Consider the following 17409-nt stretch of genomic DNA (forward strand, 5'->3'; position numbering starts at 1 on the left):
CATGGCCAACTTGTGATTTTAAGAAATGTGTGTGCATATTGGCTAGAAATCTAAAGGAGTTTGTTTTATTTGCATTTCGCTCTTGCTTTGAGGTGGATAGAGTATTGGTTTTGAGATAGGCATTTTGCCCTGAAGCTGTCAATTTTGGACAGGGTTACCACCTTACAGTTTAGAAGACCTAGCATTATCTGAAAGATGGGGCTCGCCCTTGCATTTCACACAGGACAGGCAAGGCGTAGGAGGCTTCATGGGATGGAGAACTCAAGCAGTCTCTGCAATTTAGACTGACCAGAAAGTCTTGCTTATGTTTTAAGGGAGAAATCTTGTATTAAAACAAAACAGAAGAGATACTGAGAGCACTCCAGGATTATTTCTTTTTAAAGACAAAGATTTAAAGGCTAGGATAAATTTTTTTTTTTTTTAAGGGCAAAGCTTTGACTACCCTACATCTGATTTCCAAGCTGGCTTAAGACAAAAAGCTCAAAAGAAAAGGAGAACTGGAATAAGGTTATTTAATGATAGTTTGGAAATGTTTACCCTTCTGTTTTGAAAACAGAAGGAGAATGCTCTTGTTTTTATTGTTTTATAATAACAGCTTTCTCATTGTCTCCCCTTCCCTCCTTTTTGATGTATTCTGTCAGTTGTGAGTTAGCACATTGCTGGGTTAACTCTTTAAAACCGACTTTGACACACTTTTTTTTTTTTCTCCCCCTCTTGGTTCTCCAGAAAGAAAGATTTAAAGAAATGCTTGGAAAAGAAAACTTTGGGCAAGTTTCTTTTTTAAACTTCTTATTTTGGGATTTTCTCTAAAATCTAAAGGAATTATCTACTGTGTTTTCCGAATGGAATTAATTAAATGAGTTGCTGAGGTAGCACATCAGGCCCCGTTCTTCCCCAAAGTGGTAATAGTGCTTTGGTTCTCCCATCTCACCCCACCACATTTTTTTCTTGATGGATAAAAAGGAAATACACAAGATGATATTAAGAAAGCTACTGGGGTCAAATAATAGGATACTGACAACCTTCCATGAAGAAAAGAAGGGAATTTTGGAAACTTCTAATCACATTTTTCCTTTCTTCTTTAGAGGAAGCAAACTTGAAATACTAATAAGCTGCTTATAGGACAAGAGGTCTTTAAACCAAAATCATAAGTAACCCAAATCGAAGCAGTTTTGTTAATTTTTAGTTCCAAAGTTGTAAACAATTCAGTTAGATTGGGTAGCCTGTCTATTTGGCTTAACCCAAATCATTCTGTCCTCCCTATTTGTAGGAAGAGGGAGGTGCTTAATAGAAATGATTAAGACCTAATATATTTCTATCAGGAAGAATTCTACAAGCTTTTAAATGTAAGCTAAACAATTGGGAAGTTCTCCTGTGTGCCTTGGGAAGGATCCCGCCTAGTCTGCAGGGGCTGGGTTGTTGCTGTGGTATGTGTTCAATCCCTGGCCCTGGAACTTCTGCATGCTGTGGGTGTGGCCAAAAAAATTGGGGGAAAATGGTACCTGTCTTATAGTTATTATAATTTCCAAAAAAAAGAGCAGGTGCCAGAGGGTGGGGGGGGGGCAGATAATAGTTTCTTCTCTTAACCAGGTAAATCATCATTCCTCCTTCAATTCCATTTAATCTCCATCCTCCACCCCCTTTGTGTGTCCAAATCAATGTTTGTGCTATAAAATGAACAGCTTTCTTAGGTGGTGTTTCTTACTCTCTGTTTTCATACCCAGTTGCGTTTAAGAAAAATAAGTAAATACAAGCAGCCTCATCCCTAAAATGCCAGGAATCACATTATCCTGGAAATTGGGTTTCTTTCCGAAGTGCTTTAGTTACCAATGGTTCTAGCTTTAAAAAAAAAACTACCTGGAGACATAAAACAATCAATATTTGGTTTGCTAATATGTAATACTCCCGTCAGAATTCACGTTGGAATAAGCTGGAAGGGAAGGGTTGCGATGGTGTTTAGCATTTTCATTTTCAACGCTGATCTGTCCCTTTCTTAGACCCCGTTTCTCATCTGAAGCAGTAAGGCTAGCGCTTGAGACAGGAAACCAGACAGCAGTCTGCCCTGATAAGGGAGAGCATTGTCTAAAGGAGGTAGCCCTGCTCCCCCCACCCCTTCCTTGAAATTTAGTGGTAATAAAAGAGACACAAGGCTGTAGACAGTTTTCTGAACCAGAATTAGGACTATATTCTCCCACAGCAATATATATATATATATATGTATATATATATTTTTAAGGATATGTGTGTGTGTGTATGTATCTGTCTCCTTTTAACTGACTCCGTGTTTTTTTCTGAAACGTTAACCACAGTTGAGTGGAACATTAAAAAGAATTATCAGTGTGTTTTATATCTACGGGTCAGAGTATTTAATAATAAGATTCTTTCTCTAGCAAAGCAGGTTCCTAGGGCTATTTGACACTCATGCAGGCTGAATACATTATTAGTTGTCCCATCCAATGGTTAAAGGGAGCTGGAGACCACCTGTCTTAAGTTCAGTGGCCCTTCAGCCCCTGCATTCCCTGTAACCCTGGGTCCGGCTCCTCCCCTCTTTCCTGAGACAGCCCCCTTCCAGGAGGACCTCGAAGAGCCCAGCTTAACCCAGAACACGCCCGAGATGGTTGCCAGTCTCTGCACGGCCTAGGGATCTCCAGGGATGGCCTGGAGCTGGTCTTAACCGAGATCTGTGGAATTTGGCCAGAACCAGAAGCCATCCAGTGGACACCGAGGTCGGTGCGTTCTACCCTGGAGAGCGACCTGTGCTCAGGTGTGGGGGGTTGTCTTCTTTGGCCCATTCGCTCTTGTTCTCCTAGTTCCTGTTCTCGGAGTCTAATCACTGAAATCCACTCCTTTATCTGTTCTTGACATTTACACCCATGGCACCTTGCAAAGCTTTGCACCCCCAAACCACTTTCATTAGCGTGATCAAGTTCCTGTTCCCCCTAATTCTCCAAACAAAGGGCTTTTTATCCCCCAAGCCTCCCGAGCCAAGTTTTCCTATTTACTTGGCTTTTTAGGTTTTAGAAGATGACTTTCAGGCTGGCTTCACTAGGCCATGGGCAGATTCCTTGTGCGATACCTGGTGGACCGTCACTCCGGGCCCTTGCCCTTCGTGTTATCCTAGCATGTGAGAAGGGTAGCCTGACATCCATCTATTTATTCATCTCCCAAGTATTTATTGAGCACCTACTCATTAGAGCTAATCTCAGATTGCATACAGTCATTATTCTCAGTTATGCCACAGGATGGAGTAGGTCCAGAGTGATCTAATCTGAAAAGTCATTTTGAAATCGTAATTGTGCACTGGAACCTCCCCATGGCACTGCCTCACGTGGGCCAGCGTGGCAGCGCCCGCACCCCACACCCTTGTTGTCACCTGAGGAGTGACCCAGGTGTAAGATGATCCTACCCACAGTGGGCCCCCCAGCACAGTCTGAAGCAGAACAGAAAGAGCCCTGGGTCTGCAGCGGACACACTTCTGTTCTTGGCTGCAGCTCCAACCGGCTCTGCGAATTTGGGCAAGTCATTTCACCTCTGTTCCTCTGTTTCCTCATTTCTAAAATGGGGATGAGGACCTGACCCTTCCACCTTTGTACAGTTATTGTGAGGATTTCCGTATTTACTTGGGTAAAGCTGCCAATTTTTTTTCTGAGTGGTTTTATGGACCAATTGCAGGTGCATTGGCTAGGAAGAATAATAGCCTAATTTGGGGCCTTCAGAATGTGTCTTTTGATGTTGCGTCCAAGCATGCACTCAGAGGGAGAGCAGGGGCCCGTGGGGAGGAGTTGTAAATACACTGCCCCTGGTTCCAGATCCCGGATGGACAGGCATATCTGCAGAAATCTGCATCCTACTCTTGTGTGTTGTCCTCTGCCAGGGGAGGCAGTAGAGTGGCCGGCCAAGTCCACCCACCATCAGCCTTGAAGTCAGACAACTTAAGAGTTAGAACCCCAGCTCTACAGCTGTTAACTACTGTGTGATCTTGGGCGGATTACTTTACCTTCCTGGTTTGGTGTTCTCATTAGCAAAATGGGGAGGTTTAGTACCTTCCCACCTCATAGGCATGGAACGACAGAGTCCATGGAAAGAACAGTACCTGGAGATTGCCAGTCGTGGAGGTGGTGATAACCAGTAGGAGAACTGTGACATCACTGAGCCCCTGGCTTTTCCTTGGTTGATAGGAGTAACCTTAAAAATAAGGAGTTCCCTGGTGGCTCAGTCGGTTAAGCGCCCAGCATTCTCGTCGCTGTGGCTCAGAGTCACCACTGTGGCATGCGTTCCACCCCTGGCCTGGGAACTTAACCATGCCACAGACATGGCCAAAACAACAACAGAAAACCAGGAGTTCCCTCTCTGTTGCAGTGGGTTAAGCATCTGACCCACAGTGGCTGGAGTGGCTGCAGAGCATCGGATTCTCGCTCCCCAGCCTGGCGCAGGATGTTAGAGGATCCAGCAATGTCATGGCTACAGCATAGGTTACCATCTGGACCTGGGAGCACCTGAGGACAGGGGTGCAGCCAGATTCAATCCCTGGCCCGGGAGCTTCCATATGCCCTGAGTGTTGCCATAAAAACATCCCCCAAAAGCCTAGTGTTTAGTTACACACACTCACCCTCCTTGAAATTGCATCTTTTCTCTTGTCTCCCCCCCTCCCATTTTAGGTTTTAAAACAGAGTAGAGACCTTGTCACTAGACTTATTTAGAAGATCTCTCTGGGCGGGTAATAAAAAACTGAGGGTGATGGTGGTACAGTCTCTGGAGGACCCTGAACAGACAAGGTTCAGGTTGGCAGCAATACCTTTTTTTGAGGAAGTTTGGTTTAATGGGTTTCCTCTAGGTCAGACCCCCTCAGCCCTATGACTTCTTTAAGGGAGGTTTCAAGTGCATTCAGAGGGAAAGTGAAGTGACTGGCACTCCTGTAGGCTGGGTGCTGTCTCATTTGCTCCTTAGACCTGATAAAAAAAAATGTAGTGGAACGCCTGATCTTCTGGGGGGGGAGCAGGGAGGCACCCCTGTCCTCAGGTGCTCCCAGTCCAGATGGTAGTTGGGGCAGAGCCTTTGGGAAGCTGCAAGGCCCAGCCTACCTAGGTAAGAAGGGGTGGCCTCGGCCTTGGATGGACCAGGAGCAATCAGCTGGCTGCACAGAGCGGGGAGGGCCTTGAGCTGGTCTTTGAAGAATTAGGAGGATTTAGATAAGCCGGAAGGGGACGGGCATTCCATGCTGGTTGCCCAGCATCAGGGCCAAAAATGAACAAAGGCCTGGGGGGCGGGAAGGGGAACCAGGGGCAGCCGGCTGGAGGGCCCTGGTGGAGCAGGGGGCAGCAGAGGAAAGGGGGCACCGCCAAGCATTGGTGCTGGAGCCCGCTCTGCAAGTCCCGGGGTTCCCCTGGGAGGAAGCTTTGGGAGCTTGGCAAAGACCAGCTGAGAAGAGGGCTTTGAGACATGTAGGCTGCCCTGGGGGGGGGGGGTCAGGATGGCCTGGATGCTCCAGGGACCAGCAGGGGGGAGGTGCCAGTAACACAGCCCCAGGGCACCCAGGGCCTGGCCCAGGGCGGCACTAGTAGAAAGGCAGAGAAAAGTTGGTGAGGAAGGCTTAAAAGATGCCCTCTAGGTTTCCATGGTGAGTGGTCAGAAAGGCAAGTGGGGGGCGGGGCAGGTTTTTGGGGACAGGAGCGAGGAGGAGGATTTGGGTTTGGACACGTTGAATTCATTCTCTTACCAGCTGCGGTTCAAAGTGCTTTTTTGTTTGTTTATTTTTGAAGGGAGAGGGCGATGTTAGCTCAGGGTTCCATCCACATCCAGAGGCTCTGTGGCTCCGAGATAAACTTTTCATGGAGCATCCTCAGGAGCTGGAGGAAATACCCCCACTTCTTTCTGGCTATTTTCAAGGTTCCAGCCATCTCTGCTCAGGCCGGAATTTCCAGGAACTGGCAGCTGACTGGAGCCAATTGGTCCCTCCCAGCCTCCCACTCCCTGCAGGGTGGGGCCCCATGGGTGGAGGCCCCTTAGGGTGGAGTGGGGTGGGTCTCCAGTGATAGGGCACCCGGAGAGGCGGCAGGCAGTGGCCTCACGCAGCCCTTCTGGATTTGATTATATAACGCTTCACAGAAGAGAATTGTCAGGGCTGAGCAGGCCTTGTAAGACATGTACCCAGCAGGAGTACACATCAGGGGTGTTTTTCAAGCGAGTTGGGGTTGCTGGCCCTCAAAACTAAAAGACAAAATCCGTCAGAGAGCGTGAAGGAGGAAACGGAGGAGGATGTAACCTGCCTGGGGACAATGATTGGGGTTTGCTAAAATTTCTTTCTGAAAGGTGAGGTGTACCAGTAACTAGGTGGCACAGAACTTGAGAGTTTACCTACAGGGTATGGGCTTGGCCTTCCGCACCCCCCCGCCGCCCCCACTCTCCTGGGGCCCCAGTCTGGAAATGTGTAGGGAGTTTGCTTGGTTGTTACCTTTGCACCTGTCCTTATTTACATGCAGAATCAATTGCTTCACTTGGTCTTTCCGAAGCACAGGGTGTGGGCAGAATCTTATCTGAAGCCATGTCCTGTTTGGACAAGTTGGACTGCCTTGGCAACCCTCCATAGGGTGGAGCAGATGGGTGGAGGCAGGAAAGTAAAATTGGGTGGCTTGTTAGCCGAGAGAGGAGAGAGGGCGGATTGTTTGCTCATGGATCATTATATTTAATCTGAAACTAAATAATTAACTTCTTTCCCATTTACAAAACATTTTGATGCAAAATAACTAATTTCTGATGGGCCAGGACTGAGAAATGGACATGGAATTTTTTTTTTTTCTCCTTTCAAACCAACCATAGAAGACTGAGGTAGGAGCAAATGACCAAGTGACATGACAACGAGACACCTCTCCAGGTAGGTGCCAGCCTTGGGCTGTTCCGAAAGCAGGCTCCAACTGAGACATGCCTGCTTCCATCTGTTGCCCAGGCCCTCGTATTTCTGGCCAGGGGAGCTGCCATTAAATGTTCACCTCCTGGGAGCTCTTGGAAGAGTTTGGGCACAGAAGCGAAGAAAGGAAAGTTTCTTTGGAAAGGAAGTTTAGCTACTGGGATGTTGCCTGCCCGCCCTGATCCTCCTTCTGACCACGAATTACACACACTCATACTTTTTATTATTATTATTATTATTTGCTTTTTTTCTTTTTTCTCTGAAGTTCCTTTTGGGGGAGGGGGGGTAAGGGGTGGGAGAAGGCACAGGCTTCCTCCTGTGGCTTCCTCCTGTGCCTCCCTTTGGAAGGGTTGAAAAGGGGCACTTCCAGATGGTGTGTTGGGTTTTCTCCTTACACCTGGCTGAGGTCGGCTGGGAAACAGATGTGCTTTGAAGGAGGCAGGTGATCTGGAGCCGCAGGGTTAGGCTGGGCTGGAGGAGAACCCTTTGAGCGCATTAACCAGGAGCTGAGAGGGAGAATGTCAGAAGCAAATCCTGAGAGATTACCCAAGAAACTTTGCTTCAGCTACTCGCATTTCTCTCTCCACACCTCTCTCTGTCCCTCTCTGCATCATGCTTCTAAGGAAGGGGTAGTCATTTATAAGGTCGGTTCTGTAATAAAACGAGCTGTAGCTTCAAGACAAGCTACTTTCAAAGGAGGCTGGCAACCTCCTTAACCTCCTCTGACGTTAAGGCCTGTGTGTATTTCTGAGCTCTTGCAGCTCATTTGAACCCTCATAAAGCAGCTGTCAAGTAGGTCTCTTGGAGGGCTGGAAAGGACCTGGGAGACAGAACTCTATTGCTTCTGAAACTTCATGGAAATGATTCACCAAAGCTTTTGAAGGTAAAAACATGTGGCTGTGCATTTTAGCAAAAATCTGACCCTTATTTTGACATCGGTGAAGCCAGGAGTATAAGTAGAGAGAGTGTGAAGGCAAATCTGTTTCTTCCTTCTGGAGGAAAATTCAGTTGTATTGGCCGTTCCCAGGAGAACACAGTTGGGGAAGATGACATTTGCTCCAGCCATGGAGAATTATTGTGGCAATGGTGATGTTTCTGTATTTTTGCTTTTAGGCAACTTGATAACTTAGAAGGTTTTTGTTTGTTTGTTTTTAACCAGTTTTGCCCTTTTTTTTCCACTTGTAAGTGCAGTTTTGTTATCCCGGGATTGCTAGTTTGGAATGTATGTCTTCTAAGCTAGTTAAACGCAACTAAGAGCTTAGTGTGTTCAGTGTTTGGAAAATAGTTGTAAGAAAAAAACGGAACCACATTTGGGGGCCTCCTCATCTCTGAAACCCGCATAAAATGGTAACAGAATTCCTGAGCATGTTTAAAATCCAATAGGTTTAAAGACCCTGACTTTGGCAAACTGAGTTTACTGCCTGGGTCCTAGTCTTTATACCTGTTTTAGTGCGCCACCTACTGGTTCTACTTAAGTCTGCTGTCAGGGTTGTGTAGCGATAGATTTTCCACAGCGTTTGTAGTTTACTTAGCATTCTTTTAACATGATGATAATAGCCGCAGAGCACTGAGTTGCCCATGCGTAACAAAAGACACTAAGTTTAGGAGCCCCAATTCTTCCAGTGCATGAGTTACTTCCTAGTTATATGAAAGGCCCCTTGGGGACATTGCAGTTATTACTCTGTTCGGATTCCAGACCAGAACCCAAAGACAAGGTCAGTGCTAGCCACAAAAGTGGTTATTCAGAGATGGACACAGTAGGTAGAGTTTAAATGTTTTCTGCAAATAAATAAAAGTCTGATTTGTGTTAATGTGTTTGATTCTCTTCCTAAATTTGGTTTCTTTCTAGCTTAGCTTCTCACTCTTGTTTTTATTAAAAGTTTTAATCATTAAATTAGTACATTTAAAAATGAGCACACCAGTGTGTATAAAGCTGCCCCCACTCCCAAGCAGCTCTTGTTTAAGGTTGTTTTTTTTTTTTTTTCTTTTTTTTTTTATAGCATGTCTTCTTCCAAATCCTGTGACTGTCACTTAAAGTATAATCAGTCATTTTAGAAGCTACCAAATTGGGAGCAAAGTGCTGTTGTTAAGCATGTGAGTGAAGAGCGAGTTTGGTTCTGTTCATAGTGCTATTTGAATTTTGCAGACTTTTTATTGTCCAGTGGTACATTATTTAGTTAGATGTTTCAAAATAAGGTGTTTTAATTCTGTCATTACTTCTTCATTTATTAGCTGAAATATTGGTATGTGAGAACTCTCCCATCATCAGTGATTGAGTTACTCTTGGAGGTACAGTTCTGGACAAATAAACCCTTACAAGTATTTAATAGAAATGAATGAAGATGTGTTAGAAGCAGGGAGTTCCTGTCATGGCGCAGTGGTTAACGAATCCGACTAGGAACCATGAGGCTGTGGGTTTGATCCCTGCCCTTGCTCATTGGGTCAAGGATCCGGCGTTGCCATGAGCTGTGGTGTGGGTTGCAGACGCGGCTCAGATCCTGCATTGCTGTGGCTCTGGCGTAGGCCGGGGGCTACCGCTCCAATTAGACCCCCTAGCCTGGGAACCTCCCATATGCCGCGGGAGCGGCCCAAGAAATGGCAAAAAGACAAAAAAAAAAGATGTGTTAGAAGGGATGCTTTATATTGGACACTTTTTTTTCTTCTAAGAGTAGGTCTTTCAGAGCACTGCTTTCCTTAAATTTAACTCAAACATAAAAATTAAAGAATGAAAGGGATTTAATAAATGTCTGTAAATGACACAAGCCGTACCAGGTTAATGTGTAGTTCATTTCTGAATGGGTTCGGTACTCATTGCTATAGGCATTTGCAAAAGTCAGTGAAGGCTTTATGAGCTGAGTGGTGGGGTCAGCATGACCTCTAAGGCCAGGGATCGTAGCAAGGAGACAGACACCTGGCATTGTTCCCGAAGTCAGCCAATTGAGTGCTGTGCGTATAGTATATCAATCCAAAAATATGTGCATATCCATTGATATGAACGACTTAGGGGGCAAAAGAGCTTGGTTTGTTGGGGGTTTTTTCTATTTTGTCTTAATCTCATTTGATTTCTATAAAAATCTTGAAGGTACATGTTTTAGGAAGTAGGTAAAGGAGGTCCGCTCTGCATTTCACATGTGAAAAAGTCTTCCCCACTCCGTGGCAGGGATGGGGTGCAGATCTCCTGCTTGAGTCTCAAGACCAAGGCTCTTTCTTTATACTCCTGAGAATATGGGTGCCTCTCTTGGGGAGGGTTTGCATCAAGACACTGTCTAGTGAAGTGGATGCATCTGTAAGAGTAAATTAAATTTAAAAGGCTCGGGGGAGGGTGGCCAGCCCTGGGTCAAGGCTGCTGAATTATCTGCCCTCATTGATATAAGCAGGCGATCTCACATCTTTTGTTTACAGTCCGCTCTGGGGCCCTGGACAGCAATTCTTAGGCCCATATCCATCTGTACAGCTGCTAGGCTGGGAACTGGTTAATAATAGATCCCAGGACACAAAAGGGGTTTTCATCCTTCATTATGAAATCATCCATTTTTCACTGGCTGTGGGTCTGTTCTTGCTGGGATACAGAAGAGGGTGGCAGCACCATTGATTTGAGCAGCCTGGTATCAGATTGCGTTCGTAGATTATAATACGCCCTGTGATGTAGGAAGATAGAATTTTGAAGGCAGGGCCTTCTCTTGCGCTCATGATGATGCTCACGTGTTGTCATGAGACCCAGGGCAGTGTGTCTTCAACAGAGCAGGGAGGCCCAAGAACTACACAGTATTGCTTTTATAATTGTGCATTTACCCCCTAGTGCTCATTGCAGGATTGCTACCATGGAGGTGGGGATGAGGAGTTTAAACGCGGAAATACGGGAAGTAATCTAGCCCTAGGGATTTCTAGACCTTTCTCAGGTAGAACTCAGTCTCGAAGTTGTTCATTTTCCCACCCAAACCAAAGTCATCGTTAACAACCTCACTTCTCACCAAGGTGCTGGACACGTCAACCAAATTTGAATAGAGGAGGTAAACCCAGGAGCAAGGTGTTGAAGCTCTGGGTAGCACATGGGCAGGGATTCCGTGACCAATGAGATGCGGCTGAATGTTCAGCACGGGGCATATTTTGTCGTGTGAGGAGCAGTGGGTTTGATGTGCATTAGCGCTAGCAGCGAAACTAGTCCAGAACATAGGAGAAAAGGGGTAACACGAGCATAACACAAGAAGAGAAAGACCAAACGGGAGCAGAATGGACAGTTTCTTTGCAAGCTCAAGCTTGGCTTATTTCCTAATGAGGAGAAATTGGAGTGAACACAAGCTAATAGCCTGACTATATACACAGTGCTTAGAAGACAGTAAGAGGTGGAAGGGGGAGCTCAAGACCTGCGTGTAGGCATTTCGCAAAAGAGGAAACGTCCATGCTAAATAAAGAAGAAAACAATGCATCGTTAATAATTCAATCAATGCGGAATAAAAAGAGTTCGCCATTTTTATATGAACAGAGTGGCAATGTCTTGAGGGGTTTTTTTCTTTAATGATAACACACATGGCTGGTAGAAACGTTGGGAAGCGGGTTCTATTTTATGGATGGAAATGATAGAGTATCTGCTGGATGATACAGCAAATGCTTGGGGAAATGTGCGTGCTTCTCACTCAAGAATTCCCCTTGACACAATTGATCCTAAAAGGTCATGAGGGATGTACGGGAGGATATACGTGTCAAGACGCTCACTGCTCTCTGTCCTGGTGAAACTTTGGAAGCAAACCTGAGTGCCCCATAAAAGGAATGTTTAAAAATCTGATGGGTTCACACAGTGGCGCTGGATTTGATGGTGTGGAACCACACGTAACTGAAAAAGAAACGGTTTCCCAGGAAATCATCAAGCGAACTTATGGGAACCATATACCATGCATGCTAAAATCTATTTAAAAAGAGGGTTTGGAGGAATAAGAAGAAAAATATTCACAATAGTTAGTTCTAGGTTGTCTTCTGCCTGCCTGTTTTTGTTTTGTTTTGTTTTCCTGATTTTTCTGAAATGAGCATAAGAGGAAAAGAAAAGGTATTTCCCTCTTCCCGTTGAGCTGCACCTACTCTTCAGCAAGCTTAGCTGCTCAGCAGGGGCTGTACCTATTGTTCCAGAAACGTCGGAGTTTACGTATTTGAGTTAGAAATGGCAGTTGGCTTTCACATGGTTATGACCATGGAATCTGGTGTAAATTATATAAAATGGTATCTTTCACAGGCAAGGGGAACAAGTTCCAGCCTCTCCGAGGGCAGGGAAGAAGAAGGAATGGAGAAGGGGAGTGAGAAATGGTCTATTTTATTTTTACTAGTTTATGTTGAAAGTAACTTCAAGACTTAGACAGACACCTTGTTTTGTCTTCTAGGCCAAACACCCGAGCACCCTAGAAAGCATAATTAAAAGAATGCTCATGTTTGACCCAGTCCCTGTCAAGCAAGAGGCCATGGACCCTGTCTCGGTGGTAAGTTTTCCAAAATCGAACCCCTCTTCTTATTTATTCTAAGTGGTCATAACTTGGGGGTGGAGGGTGGGAAGCTCCTTGGACCTTTTGTGTGTAAAAATACAGTTAAGAATAAAGTGATTTGCTTAAACTCGTTTCAGCCACATGGAGCTGTGACTGCCAGGTGACTGGGGGAGAAGCTAGCCAAAGAATGAACTTGGCGGCCAGGGTGGAATTTCATTTCCCTGAGAAGAGGGAATTAGGGTCATTGTCTTTTCGACACCCTCGTGCTAAGCTACCCTTCTTGTGAGCTAGGTCCCTGTACATGCTTCTCGGGCCACCGGGGACCAGGTAATTAGGGCAGGTGTTATAAGATAGGGGCAACACCAGTGCTGTGAAGGTGGGACATGGGTGACAGCGGAAGTGTCTGACTTCAAAGCTGGTTGAACTTGAGAGGATCTGTCTGGTTTAGTGAACGCAAAATAAGGAACACACTCCCAGCTCTGTCTTGCTCTTTTCTTCCACGGGCTTGGAAGAACACTCACAAGGGGGAGAAAGAAACTTGGCTGGAGCTGGGCATCTGAAGGTTGGTAATGACACGCTTGCAAAAATTAGATCATCCTTATGCGTTGGCTGTGGAGCCTCCTGCCAAAACTGTTTATACAAGACACGGGGGGTCACTCTGAGGCCCTTGGAATGGAGTTGCCATGGAGATTACTAAACGGTGAAGTGTTTACCACTGTGTATAGTGAAAAGTTAAGTCAGAGTGGCTTGAAGGAAATAACATTTACATTCCCCACACGCTAACTGGATAACCATGTATCTGACTAAGAGCAATAAGAACTTTATTAATCAAAAAACTAAATTGATTTCTAGTGTTCTTTGTTTTGTCATGTTCATCAACCTCTTTCCCACAACTATTGTATGATCACATTGGAGGAAAATTAATGTATACAGTGTCTTCATTAATTATATCCATGAACTATGAATAGATTTTTTGGTACTGGAGGATGTGATTATTTCATAAATGATGCAGGACCATTGGTGATGGATTTTACTGTTCAGTTTACTTCCAGTGCTTTTAATCAAGCATGAGAATGTGGCACCAGAGCCTAATTTAAATCTAAAATGAAGTTGGCACCATACAATTGAAGTGCAGGGGCATGCACTGGAAAAAAAAAAAAAAAGGAAATAAAATGAATTCGAAGTAACAGTTGTGCTTGTAATGCTGTAACTTATATGAATACATGGAGTTAAAATATGGAGAAGTATTTTTGCGATTAACCGTCTTTTTCTCCTTCATGCTCTAGTCTGCAACTTCTGATGCTTATAGAATTTAATTAGGTTGTTTCACCAAAAGATAGTTTCAGTCCTTACAACGAAGTTCCCTTTTCTTAATTCGGTGCAGCCTCAGGTAACTCAAACATCTGGGGAATAGGGGCACCGTGATGATTTTACATAACAACATTCAAATTTTACCCTTCCCGCCTTCATAGGTGGAGTGTGTAAGACCTGATTTATGGTTCCTTTATTCCTTTTCTCCTTTTTCATTTCTCCTTTGACCTGAACGTTGAGGTCTTTGTTTACTCAAGCCAATGTTCTAAATGTTAAGCAGGAGGCATTCGTAAGAAGATTTGGTTTAATTCTCTATTTGAATAGAAACATTTGAGTGACTTCTCCCCCCCTTTTCTTAAAAAGTGAGAAGAGCAGAAGCAGTCTGCCTCTTTGATATCTTGTTACAGTTGAGAGAAAGCGAGGCAGTGCCATTGCTCTCTTAGATGCCTTCGTGCTGCCTACCCAACCTTGTGCCCCGAGGTAGGTGGTAAGACTCTGGATGGTCCATCCTGTTACGAAGGTGCAGCACTAGGGAGCAGAGTACAGCCTCCCCTCTGCGCCCTAGATTTCTGCTACTTGCTATCAATGCCATGTTGGCAAAACCATCCACAGCTCCCTGAGCCTCCAGTTAATTTTTCCTTATTTGTAAAATTGGAGATGATTATTTGTAAAATACGAAATGGCAGGTGTACATAAAATGCACAGTAAAGGACTCGTTCTTGCCCATGCACTACCCGAAAAGCTGAAAATTAAAGGATGTAATTCAGGAAGTGAGAAATAAAGACATTTCTTTATTCTTTCTTATTGTAGTTGTCCAGGAAGCTTACTCTTAAAGAAACTGCTTTTTCTTTTTTTTTTTCTTTTCCTTTAATGAAAATTGGCATCTAACAGGCTCCTTACAGATTGAGAAGTGCTTAAAAATCAGTAGCTTCTCTGCCCTGTTCTAACAGAAACTTTTCCTGACTTTGCTGAGCCTGGTAGAAAGAGAGCCTTCTGCTTTCGTTTGCATGCAGGGGCATGGCATTTGCTGTTTCCAGAGAGTTTGTTTATAAATGCTGGGCGCCTTCCTGCACTCGGAACCCCACCCTCAGTATGACGATTCGTTTGACTTGCTATTGCCCTGTCACGGACGGTCACATATTTTTCATTTTAATGAACAGTGAAACAGGGACTCACCCATGTTTCGTGCAGTCGAGCCATGCACTGAAGCCATCTCGGGATGGCAAGCTCACCAAAACTATGTCCCACTAAGTAAGAAGCTAGTAATTCTCACTTTCCTATAAAGTGACAGCATTGGAAAATTTATCCAGACCTCGTGCCTTTGTCCGCATGGCACTTAAAATCATTTTTTCGAGAACAGAGAACTGGTATCATCCTGAGCCTTGTCGGCAGTAAAACCTGGCTCCCAGAGCACGCGGAGGCCTCCCTTCAGCCACTGCTGGTCGAGCACCTGGGCCAGACCCTCGTCTCCCACTCCAGTGACAGGAAGCCACCAGCGAGGAGGTCTGAACACTTGCATGCATGTTACCACAGGGGCAGAACTGTTCTTAATAACGGATCTTCTGGAAAAGTAAACCCATTACCAGCCCTGGTGGGGGTCGGGAGTGGGAGAGACCCCTGCTTCCGTCTTGTCTGCAGGCTGCTCTGTTCCAGCAAAGGGGGCTCCTCCGATAAGCAGTGTGCATGGAGGTGGGGGAGGGGGCTGGATGCCCAGCAGGGGCCAGAGGCATCCTTTCTGCTTCATCCGTACCTGCCTCCCATTCAGATTTCGATGGGGCGGCCACGCTTATTTGCATTGCTTGGTTAGAAGAGAGGAATGGTCTGGAGCCGAGAGGAAGCAACTCCTGACAGGGTGTATCCTCCTGAGGCGCACACCCCAAGCAAGCCCTGTGTGTCAGCCCTTACCCTGTGGAGAACCAGACTGTCGCAAGCTGCTTGCAGTGGCTTATGTGCTCCACCCAAATAATTAAACACTCCTCACAGAAGGTTCTGGTAAACACTGCTGTGAAATTTGCTAGGTAGACAGTTTAAAGAGCCAGATTTCTTCACGCTTAAGTGAGGCAGTTGGACTGGAAATAGTTAATAGTGTACTCGGTTCTGTGCCAGGGACCAGCAGACCCCCACTTGTACCCCCAGAGCCTTAGAAACCTCGCGTCCAGTAGGGGGCGGGGGCAATCGCGGGAGGGCAGACTGCCCTGCAAAACTGTGCATAATGTAGAAAACCTCTCTCTACGTGTGGATCTTTTTCTTTATGGCTTTAGAATCCTGAGACTCCTATTAAATTTGCACATCTCCCAGGTTCTAAACTCCTGCTTTCCTTAAACTCACCCCACGGATTAAAAAAAAAAAAAAAAATCCAGCAATGACAGCAATAGAAGTATGTCCTCATTTTGCTTCCTATGTAGCTGCCAATAACTTGGCATTAAAATCTAGGTCACAGGGAGGCCTTTGAAGACTAGGGCTGAAATGAAGGGAGAAGCTACATTTGGTGAGTAGAAACAATGGACACTGCCTCCCATTTCCTGGAGTTTTTGTTTCTCGTACCAGAACTTTTGCCCTTTAGAAAATTATATCAAGCTGGTTAAACTTTAGAACTAGGAGAACTCTTTTTTCCTCCTATAGTCAGTTACTTCCTTAAACCCTCATTGTACCTACTTTATAATTTTTGTTAGCAAACTTTGTGCCTCTTTTGCTTTTGCCTATTTTAATACTTAAGTTTAAATCTATTTCAAATTCATATTGCCGTATATTTTAGGCCTCTCCCCTTGTAGCGTATCTGATTGTAAAGAAAGGTAGAAATAGTCTTTTCCTCATTTGATCCTTGATGCATAATTCAAAGCTATTTTTAAAAACAACGATTTAGGTATTTTATATCCTCCTGTCCTTATTTTAGTGAAAAATCTCCCCCCCCCCCGCCACACACACACACACACACACACTTTAATTGCATTTAAACAATTTACCAACTTTTAATGATAATAATGAGTCTTTTTATTCCGTATCTCTGAGTTTGGAGCTTGCTGTTCCAAGGATAGTCTGTGGCACCTTGGGTCGCTCCCCAGTGATTCGGAACCTGCATCTTAACAAGATTCCTGGGTGAACTTGTGGGCTAAGTAAAGTTTGAGAAGCCTGCAGAGCATCAGAGCCCACTGCAGTGCTCACTTCTCACAGGAGGAAGAGAACGGACCCCTGGGACCATAGTGTGTGCTAAGTTCATCACTTAGGTATCTTGTCAAGTCCAATCTTAATCTTAACCTCACAGCCTCCTAGAAGGTGGGAATTGGGTATCGCTTTGACCAGTTTTGCATATCCTCATGGCACCTGCACTTTTAGTATTCATTTGGTAATTTTTCTTGCCTTTTTTGTTTAATAGAACTGCTTTTTAGCATCATAAGGTTCTTTAAAAGGGAACTTGGTATCAAATAAACACTTAACTCTTCTAAAGCACTGTATGTTCATCATGAGCCATCTGTCAAGATCTCTGGTACCCCTCAGAGATTTGTGCACCAGACAGCAGGAATCACTGTTCTGAATGGTTATAAAGATGATGATGCTCCAGAGAAAGAAAGGACAGAAGAACAAAACACATCTTAACAATGACAAACTGACATCAAAATCAGATGTGAGATATGGACTTGCCTGGCCCCTTCCTCTCTGATAACGCTGATGCCCACTGGGCCCGGAGAAGGAACCAGGCATCTGGAATTTTGAAGCAGCACAGGTGAT

General features: G+C 45.0%; 1 protein-coding gene across 3 annotated transcripts in view; it reads left to right on the forward strand.

Annotated features, from left to right (window-relative positions):
- KLF3 (Kruppel like factor 3) overlaps positions 1-17409 on the forward strand; it is a 36004-nt gene that overhangs the window by 3392 nt on the left and 15203 nt on the right. Inside the window, exons 1-2 of one of the 3 annotated variants that reach the window (XM_021100284.1) lie at positions 5500-6309; positions 12274-12369. In XM_021100284.1, the coding sequence (XP_020955943.1) occupies positions 12313-12369 (57 nt within the window). In that variant the 5' untranslated portion in view covers positions 5500-6309; positions 12274-12312. 3 annotated transcript variants of the gene reach the window in all.

Source organism: Sus scrofa, chromosome 8 (genome assembly GCF_000003025.6).
Source record: "Sus scrofa isolate TJ Tabasco breed Duroc chromosome 8, Sscrofa11.1, whole genome shotgun sequence".
Classification (NCBI taxonomy): domain Eukaryota; kingdom Metazoa; phylum Chordata; class Mammalia; order Artiodactyla; family Suidae; genus Sus; species Sus scrofa.